This window comes from Ursus arctos, unplaced genomic scaffold, assembly GCF_023065955.2.
Source record: "Ursus arctos isolate Adak ecotype North America unplaced genomic scaffold, UrsArc2.0 scaffold_11, whole genome shotgun sequence".
NCBI lineage: Eukaryota > Metazoa > Chordata > Mammalia > Carnivora > Ursidae > Ursus > Ursus arctos.
This window is the reverse complement of record NW_026622775.1, coordinates 21,490,757-21,506,478: the sequence shown is the minus strand read 5'-3', so window position 1 is coordinate 21,506,478 and position 15,722 is coordinate 21,490,757. Positions and strand designations below refer to the sequence as shown.

Genomic DNA, 15,722 nt, shown 5'->3' with positions numbered 1-15,722 from the left:
GTGATCTATCACACTGATCAATTTGCGAATGTTGAACCACCTTGCATCCCAGGGATGAATCCCACTTGGTCTTGATGAATAATCCTTTTAATGTACTGTGGGATCCTATTAGCTAGGATCTTGTTGGGAATTTTGGCGTCCGTATTCATCAGGGAAATCGGTCTGTAATTCTCCTTTTTGATGGGGTCTTTGCCTGGTTTGGGGATCAAGGGAATACTGGCCTCATAGAATGAGTTTGGTAGTTTTCCTTCTGTTTCTATTTTCTGAAACAACTTCAGGAGAATAGGTATTATTTCTCCTTTGAATGTTTGGTAGAATTCCCCGGGGAATCCATCAGGCCCTGGACTCTTGTTTTTGGGGAGGTTTTGATCACTGCTTCAATCTCTTCATAATTAACCGGTCTGTTTAAATAATCAATTTCTTCCTGTTTCAGTCTTGGTAGTTTATAGGTTTCCAGGAAGGCATCCATTTCTTCCAGGTTGTTTAATTTATTGGCATAAAGCTGTTGATACAAGTTTCCAATGATCCTTCCTATTTCATTGGTGTTGGTCGTGATCTCTCCCCTTTCGTTCATAATTTTATTAATTTGGGTCCTTTCTCTATTCTTTTGAATAAGTCTGGCCAGTGGCTTATCATGGTCTCAGGGTCCTGGGATTGAGCTCCGCATCAGGCTCCCTGCTCTGTGGGGAGTCTGCTTCTCCCTCTCCCTTTGTGCTCTCTCTTTCTCTCAAATAAATAAAATCTTTAAAATAAAAGAAAAAATTAGAATGTTCAGCAATAGCCACATTATGGAAGGAGCCCAAATGTCCATCAGCTGATGAATGGATAAAGAATTTGTGATGTACACACACACGCACACACACACACACACACACACACCTACACACACACAGGAATATGTTAGCCATGAAAAAAAATGAAAGTCTTGTCATTTGCAATCATGTCAGTGGAGCTAGGATGTACTACGCTAAGCAAAATAAGCAAAGACAAATACCATATGATTTCACTCATGTGGAGTTTAAGAAACAAAACAGATGAACATGGGGAGAAAAAAAAGAGAGAAACCATAAAACAGACTCTTCATTATAGAGAACAAACTGAGTATTTCTCTAGAGCGGAGGTGGGCAAGGGGATGGGCTAAATGGGTGACAGGTATTAAGGAGGGCACTTGTGATAACACTGGGTGTAATATGTAAGTGATGAATCACTAACTTCTACTACTGAGAGTAATATTACACTATATGTTAACTGAATTTAAATAAAAACTTGAAATAAAAAGTAAAAATTTAGAATATGTATCATATCAGTAAAAACTGGGTTTTATTTCTTTCAGAACTGTACCATTTTTCATTGTGTGAAAGAAATATAAACATTTCTAGAACTCTGTTGATATAAGACTACAAAAGAAATGTATAAAAATTTATCTCAAAATAGACTTACTGTGTATGATGTTAAATCTCAAAAAATATGTATTAATAATTAAGACATTTTGATTTCTGTCCAAGTTGATGCTATAATTTAAGTATAGTACTATATTGTATCTTTTATACTTGGTTATATTTTGCTTAACAGAGCAAAGATATTTTTTACAGGTTTAATTCAAATCTCTTTACTATTACAAATAACAAAAATTACATTAATGAAAAATCCTAGAAATTTTATTTATTTTTGTGTTTGGTGTGAGAAAGTGATCCAGTTTCATTCTTTTGCATGTTGCTGTCCAGTTTTCCCAACACCATTTGTCTTTTTTCCATTCTTTCCTGCTTTGTCAAAGATTAATTGACCATATACTTGTGGGTTCATTTCTCAGTTTTCTGTTCTATTGATCTGTGTCTATTTTTGTGTTAGTACCATACTGTTTGGATCACTACAGCTTTATAATGTAATTTGAAGTCCAGAATTGTGATGCCTCCAGCTTTGCTCTACTTTTCTGAGGTTTCTTTGCCTATTCAAGGTCTTTTGCGGTTCTGTATGAATTTTAGGATCGTTTGTTCTAGCTCTGTGAAAAATGCTAGTGGTATTTTGATAGGGATTGTATCACATGTGTAGATTGCTTTGGGTAATACAGACATTTTAACAATATTTGTTCTTCCAGTCCATGAGCATGGAATGTCTTTCCTTTTCTTTGTGTTCTCTTCACTTTCTTTCATCAATTGGTGTTTTATAGTTTTCAGAGTACAGGTCTTTCACCTCTTTGGTTAGGTTTATTCCTAGGCATCTTACTGTTTTTGATGGAATTATGAATGGGATTGGCTCCTTAATTTCTCTTTCTCTTTCTCCATTATTGGTGTATAGAAATCCAATAGATTTCTGTATGTTCATTTGTATCCTGCAACTTTTTGGAATTCATGTATCAGTTCTAGCAATTTTTTGGTGGAGTCTTCCAGGTTTTTTACATAAAATGTTGTCTGTGAATAGTGAAAGTTTGACTTCTTCCTTGCCAATTTGGATGCTGTTTATTTCTTCGTGTCGTCTGATTGCTGAGGCTAGGACTTCCAGTACTATGTTAAATAACAGTGGTGAGAGTAGACATCCCTGTCTTATTCCTAACCATAGAGGAAAAGCTCTTAGTTTTTCCCCATTGAGGATGATAATAGCTGTGGGTTTTTCATAGATGGCCTTTATTATGTTGAGGTATGTTCCCTCTAAACCTATTTTGTTGAGAGTTTTTGTAATGAATGGATGTTGTCCTTTGTCAGATGTTTTTTCTGAATCTATTGAAAGGATCATGTGGCTCTTATCTTTTCTCTTGTTGATGTGATGTATCACATTGATTGATATTGCAAATATTGAACCATTCTTGCCACACAGGAGTAAATCCCACTTGATCATGGTGAATGATTTTTTTAATGTATTGTCAGATTCAGGTTGTTGTATTTTATTGAGAATTCTTGCATCCATGTTCACAAGGCTTATTGGCTGGTAGTTCTTTTTTTAGTGGAGTCTTTATTTGGGTTTGGTACCAGGGTAATTCTGGCCTCATAGAATGAATTTGGAAGGTTTCCTTCCTTTTCTATTTTTTGTGACAATTTCAGAAGTATAGGTATTAATTTTTCTTTGAATGTTTGATAGAATTCCCCTGTGAAGCCATCTGGTCCTGGGCTTTTGTTTTTTGGGAGTTTTTGATTACTGATTGAATTTCTTTGCTGGTTTTCAGTTTTCAGGTTTTCTATTTCTTCCTGTTTCAGTTTTGGTAGTTTGTGTGTCCCTAGAAATTTATCCATTGTCCAATTTGTTGGCATATACTTTTTTATAATATTCTCTTATAATTGTTTGGATTTCTGTGGTGTTGGTAGTTAATTCTCCTCTCTCATTTGTGATTTTATTTATTTGGGTTCTCTTTTGGTAAGTCTGGCTAGAGGTTCACCAATTTATTCATTTTTTTCAAAAACCAACTCTCGGTTTCATTGATCTGTTCTATTGTTTTTTCAGTTTCTATACCATGTATTTCTGCTTTCATCTTAATTACTTCCTTCTGCTGACTTTAGGCTTCATTTGTTGTTCTTTTTCTATCTCCTTCAGGTGTAAGGTTGGATTATTTATTTGAGATTTATTTAAGAAGCAAGATATTTCTTGCTTCTTGAGGTAGGCCTCTAGTGCTACATATTTCCCTTTTAGGACTGCATTTGTTTCATCCAAAAGTTTTGGACCATTGCGTTTCCATTTTCATTTGTTCCCATTTATTTTTTTTATTTCTCCTTTGACTTTCTGGTTGACCCATTCATTGTTTAGTAGCATGTTATTTAACCTCCAAGTATGTGGTCTTTCCAGATTTTTTCTTGTGTTTGATTTCTCATTTCATAGTGTTGTGGTCAGAAAAGGTGCATGGTATTATTTCAGTCTTTAAATAATTTTCAAATATTTCAATCAAGTACTTGTTGAGGCCTGTTTTGTGACCTAATATGTGATCTATTCTGGAGATTGTTCCATGTGCACTTGAAAAGAATGTGTATTCTGCTGTTTTAGGATGGAATGTTCTGAATGTATCTGTTAAGCCCATCTCGTCCAGTGTGTCATTCAAAGCTATTGTTTATTTTCTGTTTAGATGATTTGTCCATTAATGTAAGTGGGGTATTAAAGTCCCCTACTATTATTGTGTTACTATCAAGTAGTTCCTTTATGTTTGTTTTAAAGACTAGTTTATGCAATATAAGTATTGCTACTCTGGCTTTCTTTTGACATCCATTTGGATGATAGTTGGTTTTCCACCCCCGCACTTTCAATCTGCAGGTATCTTTATGTCTAAAATGAGTCTCTTGTGGGCAACATGTAGAAGGGTGTTTTGTTTTTTTTTTTCCCCATTTGACACCCTCTGTCTTTTGATTGGAGCATTTAGTCCATTTACATTCAAAGCGATTACTGATAGATATGTATTTATTGCCATTTTATCACTTGTTTTGTCACTATTCTGATGATTTCCTCTGATCCTTTCTTGTCTTTGTCACTTTTGTCTCTCCTTTGCACTCCAACAGTCCCCTTTGATATTTCTTGCATGGCTGGTTTAGTGGTCATGAATTCCTTTAGTTTTTATTTGTCTGGGAAACTCTCTCTCTCCTATTCTGAATGTTAGCCTTGCTGGATAGAGTATTCCTGGCTGCAGTTTTTTCCCATTCAGCGCTCTGACTATATCATGCCACTCTCTTCTGGTTTGCTGTTTCTGTTGAGAAACCTCCCACTAGCCTTACGAGTTTTCTCTTACAAGCTAAGGACTTCTTTTGTCTTTTTGCTTTTAAGATTTTTTTTTCCTTTATCACTATATTTTGCAAATTTAATAACAGTATGTCTTGGTGTTGGCCTGCTTTTGTTGATTTTTATGAGAGTTCTCTCTGCCTCCTATATCTGGATGTCTGTTTCCTTCCCTCAATTAGGGAAGTTTTCTGCTATTCTTGAAATAAATTTTCTGCCACCTTCTCTCTCTCTCTTCTTCTTGGACTCCTATAATATGAATGTTATTACATTTGATGGAGTTGCTGAGTCCTCTAAGTCTGTTCTCGTGTTGCAGAATTCTTCCTCTCTTTTATTCAGCTTCATTATTTTCCATTACTTTGTCTTCTAGATCACCAATTCATTACTCTGTGTCTTCCAACCTGATGTTCATTGCATCACCTGTTTCCAATCTCATTTATTGTATTCTTCATCTCTGATGTATTCTTTTTTAACTCTTTTATCTCTGAGGTAAGTGTCTCATTGATATCTTCTATTTTTCTCAAGCCTGCTATGTATCCTTAGGATTGTTGCTTTAAATTCTTTATCAGACATGTTACTTATATCTGTTTTGCTTAGATATCTGCCCATGGTCTTATCCTTTCCTTTCATTTGGGATAAATTCCTCCATCTTAGCATTTTATCTAATCTCTGCCTTCTTATTTGTGTTAGAAAAGCCAATTATGTCTCCTTCTTCTGAAAATCCTGGCCTTATGAAGAAGAGATCATGTAATACCCAGGGTCTGGCACTTCAGGGAATGTCTCCAGTGTGTACTGAGTATGCTCTGCTGTTGTGTTTTGGCTGCACTGTCCTTCAGGCCAGTCATCTGCAGATGCTCTCCTAGCCTACTGTGGGAAGTATTTGGTCCATGACTGAATGTAGCGAGTTTTAATGAGGTGTGCTGTGGTCTTCCTGTGAAATGAGACCTGACACCACCTTCACCAGAACTGAGGCCCTATAGAACCTTCCGGTCTGGAGATGTGATGTGGGCAGGGGTCTGTGCTGGTCTTTTGGAGTAGGGGCTCACTACGCTGAAACAGAGACAAGCTTGACTAATAAGGGCAGTCCCACCAGAGCTCAGAGGGGTGGGGTTTGGTGTAAGCAACTTAGGCAGCCAATATTCACACTGTGCTGCTCCCCACAGGTGACACTGTATTTATGTTGAAGGGTGGGGGAGGGAAATGGCATCAGCCAACTCCTGTGTTTTCAGAGAGGTGTCTTGGTGAATGCTGACTCTCAGGGACACACTCTGAGAAGAGCAAATAATCTCCCCAATGTGTGCCCCATGCATTCTGCAGATCACTGTTTCCATGCTGTCTGCTCCCAGTTGTTTGCCTGCCTTCTCTCTAGGAACAGCACGGTGCCCTCTAGGCTCTATCCCAGTCAAGCCCCCTGACCTCTAAAACTCCAGTGCTTTAAGCCCTGCTGGTTCCAAGAACACACAAAATTCAGCCCCTTTCATTTTCTAAGCCAATAGCTTTGGAGAAATGTTCTCCTTTTGTGTTCCTCCGCGTACTCCCCACTCTCTTGTCCTTCTCCTTGGTCACAGCCCCTTCCCCTCTACAGCACCCATGATCCATTTCTCCTCTAAACCTCGTCTCTGCACCTTCCTACCTTTTTCATTGTGGCCTCTTCTCTCCCTTTAGTTGTGAAGTTTCTTCTGTCAGTCTTCAGGTCAATTTCTGGGGTATTTAGGATGATTTGATAGTTATCTAGTTGTGTTTGTGGGACGAGACAAGCCTAGGGTCTTACTCCACAGCTGTGTTCCTCTCTGCTAATCAGATCCCAGAAATTTTAAATTGTTTGACAAGGTGAAAATGAAATATTGCGCATTTAAAAAATATTCCTTTGGAGCAAAAAATAAATATATGAGTAGTTATAACATTAAAGTTAATATTTAGTTATTCTTATTTTTATCAAATGTGTTTTTTTGAAAACAGAACTATTTTTGACTTTTATAAAATTATGTCCATAAGCAGACATATATCTAAGACATTTGCATGTAAAATAGTATAAACATATAATTATTAAACTTCCTTCAGAAAGTAAAATTAGTATTGTTTTTGTTGATTTCTTTAAAGGTTTCACAAGTTTGAATATTTGGAAGGACTGACAAGTTTCTGCAGAGCACATTCACATAAGGCTTTTATTTTATTTATTTATTTAATTTTTAATTTAATGCAGTTTTAAAAAAAGAGCATAAACAGGTATGGGGGTGCAGGTGACTTTCAGCCACAAGCACCCCTAGGGTCTTTAGATAAAGACATGCTTTGTCTCCAGATTCAGTTACCAAGAGGTGTCTTTTTTTGCCCCTCTGCTCACATAGTCCATCCCTGTTGTCTAACAAGTACCAGGTGAAAACCATCAGGAGACAAATACTGTTTGGGGGTTACCAGGTGAGATTCAGACTTTAAGCAGCACATCATAAATACTACTTTTCATTTTTTGGCGAAGAGTTAAGGCTAGAAATTCAAACATCCCAAGCTTTCTTAGCTGTAATCTAGCTCTACCACACAGTTCTTGAGAATTTAAATTCTTAAAAAGGCTAAAATTATGATAATAGTTTGCATTTGTATAAAATACAATAAAATTTATAAAAGTGCTTTAATATGCATTAACTTATTTAAACTTTATGTTAATTTTGTGAGCTATGCAGGAAAATTGTTCTTAATCTCTATTTTACAGCTACAGTTCTGAGATTCAGAAAGGTTATGTGATTGGCCCAGTTCACATGGCTTTTGTGGTGGTGGAGTAAGGTCCAAAAGACAGACCTTACAACTTTTATTCTAGAATATTTTTTAGTGTTTCCTGCCAGAAGTAGAAAGAAGTACCTAGTTCATTTCTGTATTGTGGAACAAGGTAAGAATAAACATATATATATTCAATATATATTTTTATATATAGTTTATATGTTTATATATTTGTTATACACACACACACACACACATACACACATGAATATCAGATTGGATATGCAGGATCTAAAGTAAAATATCAAGATATAGGTTGTACCTGTTACTCTTTATCTCCTTTCCTTTTATGCTTTTCATTGATTCATGACATATTTACATGTCTACCATATGCCAAGTACTGTGTTATCACCTGAAGATTTAAAATTAATAAAGTGTGATTCTTGCCTTTAATGATCTTATAGTCCATAATTTTTTTTATAAACCCACAATTCCACAAGGGAGTATGTGTTAATGTACAAAGTATTATATATTATACAGACTGGCATTATAAGGTCTAAGAGAAGTTAGGGAAGACTGGAGATGAGGAGTCTTTTGAGCTAAGTCTTGAAGATTTTTGAGGAATATATCAGAACAAAAAGGAAGAAGTTTAGTCCAGTCAGACATGTGAAAAAATAGACAAGGATCTGTTTTAAGAGACAGTGAGTTTTAGTGCTGTTATACTTGAACATAAATTAACATGAAGGGAATTTGTAAGAGATGAGACTCCTTGAGGCCAGATGAGGACTAGCCTTACATGCCATGCAGAGGAATGTTGATTGTGTTCCCAAAGAAGTAGAGAACCCAGAAAATGTTATTAAACAAGAATTTTTACCAGTAGATGACCCTCATTTGCAGATAAGAAGCATTATAGAAATTGAATTAAGGAAGAGACCCACAGTGAAGACTTCAGTTTGGAAACTATTAGAATAGTCCTGGGAAGTAATGATGAGACCAAAGGTTGGGCTGTGAAGTGGAAATGGAATACACAATTGAAAGACTATTTAAAAGTAGACTCATTAGGAAAATCAGAAATCAGGGGACCATCTGTTGTAGGGTTTTGGTGTTTGCAGGTTGTCTAATCCACCTCCCTGTTGTTGGACATAAGATAGCTGAGACACTTGTGGTCATGTGAATTGAAGTAGGCCACATTAGTGGTTAGTGACAGAACTAGGTTCCTGACTCCGGGGTTTTCCATATTGTACCCTATTCTGATTGTGTCTCTGACTGAAAATTTTTTTGCTTAATCATGCTGTGGCCTTACATTTGTTTGCAGCTTATAGTGCACTTTAATATACAGTATGTATTTTTACTTGTTCGGCAACCCCATGAGATAAGTAGAACAAGCATTATTGCCCCTATCTGAAGGCAAGAAAACAAAATCAGTGTGGGTTTATGCTTCTTTATAGTTTACTCAATTTTATTATTACTACTTAAATATCTTACTCCTTAAGTTTTTCCCTTTAAAACATACAGAATGTTATACATGGTAGGTTCATTTATTTGATTCATATAGTAATTGCAGTCCTGAAATTATCTCTAACCTTGAAGGAGATTTTAATACGTTGGTATAAGGTGGGTTTTGGTTTTAGTTTTGTTTGGTGAACCATTTTGCAAGTAGAAAAAAGTCTACTTTATGTCTGATAAATTCAGATTTTTATAAATTGGATTTATTCAAAATAAAGGATTTTCCTAAAGTGCTTAATTTTATATTATTGGAACTTTTTTTTTTTTAGACGGTATCATAGAAGACTCTGTTTAAATACCAATTTCTTCACTTAATTTGTGAATCCTTGGGCAAGTTGGTAAATCTCTGTCAACCTCACTCTCTTGACTTCAGTTTGGTGGAATAGTCTTAATAGTACTTAATTCACAGAGAAAGTTGATTGTATAAGTGAGATGACTGCAAAGCATTTAGGACAGTTTCTGTTACCTAATAATTATCGGATACATTTTAGTTACGGTTAGATTTTTATTTCCTATTGTTTTATGCTAATCAGTAATACAATTTATAAATATTGTTAGAGAGCCAAAAGTAAATCAGTTAACATGTATTGTGAATTTCTCATCAAATAATTTTTTAAGTCCAACAACAGTAAAGCGATTGATTTATAATACCTACATAAAATATAATTAAGAAATAAATATGGGCAGTCCTTCCACTAAAGTAGCTTTGCTCCTAAAAGTGTATGTTTTATACATAATCCAAGTGTTTTGTATTCATACTTAATTCTTAATTGGTAGGATATTAAAAATCTTTTTTTCTGTTTCAGAAAGTCTTACTATTCTAAAATCTTTTTCTATGGGGAGTCAAGAAGATATTGAAACTTATTTGATACTAATGGAACATTTAAAAACTTGTTATTTTTGTCCTTTGCAACTACAATTTCTAAAAAAGTAACTACTATCCTTGAGAAAAAGTTTGAATTCATTATGTTAAGTGGTTATATAATACATACTTCTGGTGTTTAAGGAATGATCAAGGCATTGAAGCTTTGGTTCATTTTCATAGAAAAGCCAATCAGTAATACTTCTTTAACTCTATAAATTCAGGAAGTTATAAACATAACTATATTCTACTTAGCACTGCCATTCTTGTTAGGTAATTTACTAAGATGATAAAATGCTTTTTCATGAAATATGAATCATCTGAGTATGATAGTAATTCGTCCAAATAAAGTATTAATGACTCCCACTTTATACCCCTGGCCTTCACCTATATTTTTCCTCTTTACTCTCTTCCACGTGCGTTTTATCAGTAATAAAGCAATCTTTCAGTATCTACCCCTTAGATCCATTTTTAGGTACATAAGAGTTACTACTGATTTTACCAAATTTATATTTGTTTTCTAGCTTTTTAAATTCTTTATGGTCTACGAAAAGTGTTTATTAATTTACTTTCTATTTTAGGCAAGCCAAGTTAGATCTGAGAGTTGCAGCAGCAAAAGTGGAAGAGTTAACTAATGCGACTGAAGATCTTCAAGGACAAATGCGAAAGAAGGTATTTTCCTATTTCTAAGACAACTGGAGTCTTCTTATTAAACTATTTTGGATTAGGTGTTAAAGAGGGTTGCTGGAAAACAAATTAAAAATCATTGTATTGCTCTCTCAATATAAAATATGAAGTTAGGAAGCTAAATTATAGTTTTGGAAATAACTTTACTTCCATTCATTTTATCCTGAGTCAGTAAAACATTGTAATCATTCCTAAATACATCATTACTGGAAGACATATTAAGGCAAGACCAAGTTTAATTGGTAATACACAGATGAAAAGAAGCATTTAATACTATATTTTGTGTTATTTATGGAAATACTTATTGGCATAAGAGACTCTGGTTTTTATGTGTAATAGGGACATTTCAGGAAGGTGTCAAGGAAAGGTCAGGCTTCAGATTTAGGTGGATGTAATTATTAAAAATTCTACCTGTGGTACTTACTAGCTGTGTTTTCTAAGCCTTATTTCCTAATATGTGAAAGTTGATTATAGATTTCTAATAATGTTGGATTCCTGAAAGGCTTATATAAAACTTCCCATAGATAGCAGTTATAAAACTTGGATACATTCTTTAAAACACTGGGACACACCCGAAAACAGGAAGACACTGAAAGAGGTAAGAATTGTAAGTTTTTGAATTTCTGACTTGAGAGTTCTCGCCAGCTGCCGTAGCTGTGGCTTCAGAAAACAGCAGCTTTACATGGACTTAAATGGCCAAGATCAAAGTTTAACGTCGGAAAAGCAGTTGAAAATTTAAAGAAATATTGGCAGCAAGAGAACAACAACAACAAAAAAAAAAAAACAGAAAGAAACCTAAATTCTGAGTATAAACTCTGACCAGATCCATGATGGACAGCCAAAGTATGCATATGGGGGTAGGAGAGGGAGTTCAGTAAAAAAGTAGGCAAGGACCTGAAAGAAAACTACTCTTGAAAGATAGAGCTATATTATATATTTGAGTTTACTGCTTCTTATAATTGATTGCATTCCTGAAATGTGTGCTGTTCAAGCAACAGAAAGCTGAAGCCTTAATGTTTGAAGTATCAGAGGACAGAGCCCAAAGCAGGCAGAGCAGCTTGAAATTACAGGGGACTCTCTAAGAGCAACAAAATCATGAAGAGGATGAGCCCTACCCCTGCCCAAACTTGACTGATCCTTGAAGTATATAGGCACAGGAGGATTTCCAGGAAGCCTAGCTAAAAAAGCAACCGTGGAAAGAAATAAGAACTGATTATAGATGACAGCTGCTGCATACTATAGGAGAAACATTCCAGAGTTTGAATTGAGGCAAGATAATTGCCTCCTTGAACAGAAAAGCCAATAATCCTCAAAAACAAAACAGAATCCAAAGTAACTGCAATGCATTACCTATATTATCCAGTTTTCAACCAAAGCTTTCTAGACAGGAAAGTGTGACTTATGGGGCTGGGGTAGGGGAAGCAGTCCATAGAAATTCACTGTCAGCAGACCCAGCTCTTGGATTTAAGAGGCAAAGGCTTCAAATAAGCGGTTATAAATATGTTCAAGGAATTAAAGAAAATGTGTATTTAAGTTAGAGTAAAATAAGGCTTCAGTGATGGAGCAGATAGAGAATTTTAACTGAGAAATAGAAAATAGTTTTAAAAATAGAAATTCTGGAATTTAAAAGTACAGCAACCAAAATAAAAATTTAACTAGATGGGTTCAATAATAGATCGGAAAAAGCAGAAGAAATAAGCAATGAACTTGAAGACAGATCAACAGAAATTTTCCTATCCAAAAAACAGAGTTTAAAAGATGGAAGAAAAATGTGGGGCACCTGGGTGGCTCAGTCGGTTAAGCGGCTGGCTCTTGATTTCAGCTCAGGTCATGATCCTAGGGTCCTGGGACCTTGCTCTGCATCAGGCTTCTTGCTCAGCAGGGAGTCTGTTTCTCCCTGTCCCTCTGCCTGCCACTCCCCCAGCTTGTGCTGTCTCTCCCTCTCCCTCTTTCTCTCTCTCTCTCGTCAAATAAGTAAATAAAAATCTTTAGAATAAAAGATGGAAGAAAAATGAACAAGACTTCAGAGATCTGTGGGAAAATACGAAGCAAGCCAACAGGAGTGTAACTGGAATTGCAGAAGGGAGAGGGACAGAAAAGATGTTTAAAGAAATAATGGCTGGAAACTTCCAAAATGTGGTGGAAAACAGGTAGGATAAACACAAAGAAAATTACTTCTACACATCATGACAATACTGACAGCCAGTTATAAAGTGAAAACTTGAATGCAGCAACAGGAAAATGGCATGAAAAGGGGAACAGTGATAAGAGTAATGGCTGACTTCTTACAAGAAACGTGGAAGCAGAAAACATTGAAATAGTATACCTGAAGTGCTGAAGGGAAAAAATGCTTACTAAGAATTCTATGTCCAGTGAAACTGTACTTCAAAAATGAAGGTAAAATAAAGGCTTTTTCAGATAAACAAAACTGAATTTGTTACTAGCAGAGCTGTTCTTCAAAGAATGCCAAAAGAAATACTTTAAGTGGCTAAAAGGAAAGGACACCAGATGGTGACTCAGATATTGGAAGGAATTAAGAGCAACAATAATTGTAAATGAAATAACTTTTATACATTTTTTTCTCTAATACCTTAAAATATACAACTGCTTTAAAGCAGAATTGAGCAGTGTATGTGATGGATTTATTTTTTTTTTAATTCAAATTCAATTAGTTAACATATCACGTATTATTAGTTTCAGAGGTAGAGTTCAGTGATCTCTACCTATGTGTTGGATTTATAAAGTATGCAGATGTAATATAACAATGGCACTCAAGACTAGGATGGTACATGGAGATAAATACATTGCTGCAAGGTTCCAATGTTTCCTCTGAACTAAGTATTAACTCTAAATAAATTGGGATGAGTTAAAGATACATATTATAATCTCTAGAGCAACTACTAAAAAATAATTCAAAGAGATATAGCTAAAAGTCAATAGAATTAAAATGGTATGTAAAAAATATTTAACATAACAGAAGGCAAGAAAGGATAGAAAGGATTTTTTCTAAAGATGGTACAAATCAGACCTATTTATTTCAAAGCATTGCTAGGTCAGAAAAGAAATATCCTATGATTATAATGGGATGCTGTATTACCAAGTTAAAAGAGCATATTCTAAAGCAGATTATCTGCATACAAATCCCTGCTTTGTTTTGTTAGATTTGCACTACAGAAATAGTTCGAAATACTGGTAGAAATTTATATACAATGACTTTTGATTATTGTTTTTCTAATACAAAATTATAATGAGGTTCTCTTCCCCTTTTTTAATATATGCATGATTTATTTCCAAACTGTTATTGCTTGTTTATTTTCCTTTTTAGTTGTTTGAAAATTCAACTTTATTACTTTTCTAGTTATAAAAGTAGTGCATGCTATTTATAAAAATGCAAATAATATAGAAAAATATAAAGAGAAGCACAACGTATATACAAAATATATAATAGAGATAATGCAAGATTACCTTGCAGTCCAATCCCTAAAAAATAATCACTGTTAACAGATTGTTTATAGCTTAAAAGACCTTTTTTCTATGTATATATATGCATATACTTTTAAATTTTTTAATGTAAAATGAGTCATACCATAAATACTGTGCTACAGAATTTTTTTTAGTGAAACAGATTTCATGGACAGCTTTCAGACATCTAGATCAATTTTTAAGGACATGATTAGATAACGCTCTATTGGTATCCCTCCTTTAAACTTAACATTAAATTCTAGAAGTATAATAACTTTATAGAGTGAATTCTTTTCTCTATGTTGTATAATGATGTATTGTATTTTCACATACTCAAGCTTTCAGTTTCTTTATTTTCTAGGAGGAGGATATGTTGTCTGCCCAAGGAAGAGAGGAAGCATCAGATAGGCGTTTACAGCAGTTACAATCTAGTATAAAACAATTAGAAACAAGGTAAATTGTAAATATATCTATCTTTCTCTATAAGCTTCAAAAGGTTTTCCACATTGGAGTTTCAGTTTATGATATTTTCTAGAATGTGCATTTTATAACTGCTAAACAAACTATAATCATAGGTTTTAAATCTGATTTATTGGAGATTATTTATTTAAAAAGTCATATTCAAAACATTGATATATTTTGAATGTATATTCAAAGATCATTTCTTTTTTTTTTTTTTTTTTGATTTTTTTATTATATTATGTTAGTCACCATACAGTACATCCCCGGTTTCCAATGTAAGGCTCAATGATTCATTAGTTGTGTATAACACCCAGTGCACCATGCAATACGTGCCCTCCTTACTACCCATCACCGGCCTATCCCATTCCCCCACCCCCCCTCCCCTCTGAGGCCCTCAGTTTGTTTCTCATAGTCCATAGTCTCTCATGTTTCATTCCCCCTTCTGATTACCCCCCCTTTCTTTATCCCTTTCTTCCCCTACCGATCATCCTAGTTCTTATGTTCCATAGATGAGAGAAATCATATGATAGTTGTCTTTCTCTGCCTGACTTATTTCCCTTAGCGTTATCTCCTCCAGTGCCGTCCATGTTGTAGCAAATGTTGAGAACTCGTTCTTTCTGATAGCTGAGTAATATTCCATTGTATATATGGACCACAACTTCTTGATCCAGTCATCTGTTGAAGGGCATCTCGGCTCCTTCCACGATTTAGCTATTGTGGACATTGCTGCTATGAACATTGGGGTGCATATGGCCCTTCTCTTCACTACGTCTGTATTCAAAGATCATTTCTGTCTACCTTTTCCCCAAAGCAATCATAGTCACGTTTAGTCAATCCCCAAATCAGAAATGTTCTTTCCATCTTAAAGCAGAAAAACGATGTACTGTATGGTGACTAACATAATATAATAAAAAATCATTAAAAAAAATAAAAATAAAAAAATAAAGGAAACAATGATATACATTCTCCAAGATATATTAAAATAAAAAATGACGCAGAACAAAAAAAAAAAAAAAAAGTTGGTTAAAAATTAAACAGAGAAACTATCTTACTAAGTAGGTACACAAGAGAAAAAAATACTCAAGAAATCATTATAGGTCTTTTCTCTGGAGTCTTCTGGAGCAATAATTTTCAGTTATCTTTGAAGGTCTGGACTACTTTTTAAATATATTCTGTAGGTTGTCTTTAATTGCTATCTTAATGTAAATGTGCACTATAAAATCTTTTGTTGTTTTTGTTATTCCCTAGTCCTTGTTGAATGTTCCCTTAAAAGACTTGAAAATTGTCATTTGTAATCTATTAAAGATACAGTGACCATAGCCCATAAATTCATTTCGTGATTGATAGC

The 15,722-nt window shown here is 34.6% G+C and overlaps 1 protein-coding gene across 4 annotated transcripts in view; it reads left to right on the top strand.

The window, feature by feature from the left end:
• Positions 1 to 15,722, top strand: part of SCLT1 (sodium channel and clathrin linker 1) — a 193,736-nt gene that overhangs the window by 72,106 nt on the left and 105,908 nt on the right. For all 4 annotated transcript variants that reach the window (XM_026499334.4, XM_057310066.1, XM_057310067.1 and 1 more), the window contains 2 exons: positions 10,345 to 10,435; positions 14,274 to 14,365. In XM_026499334.4, the coding sequence (XP_026355119.2) occupies positions 10,345 to 10,435; positions 14,274 to 14,365 (183 nt within the window). The remainder of the gene's footprint in view (positions 1 to 10,344; positions 10,436 to 14,273; positions 14,366 to 15,722) is intronic.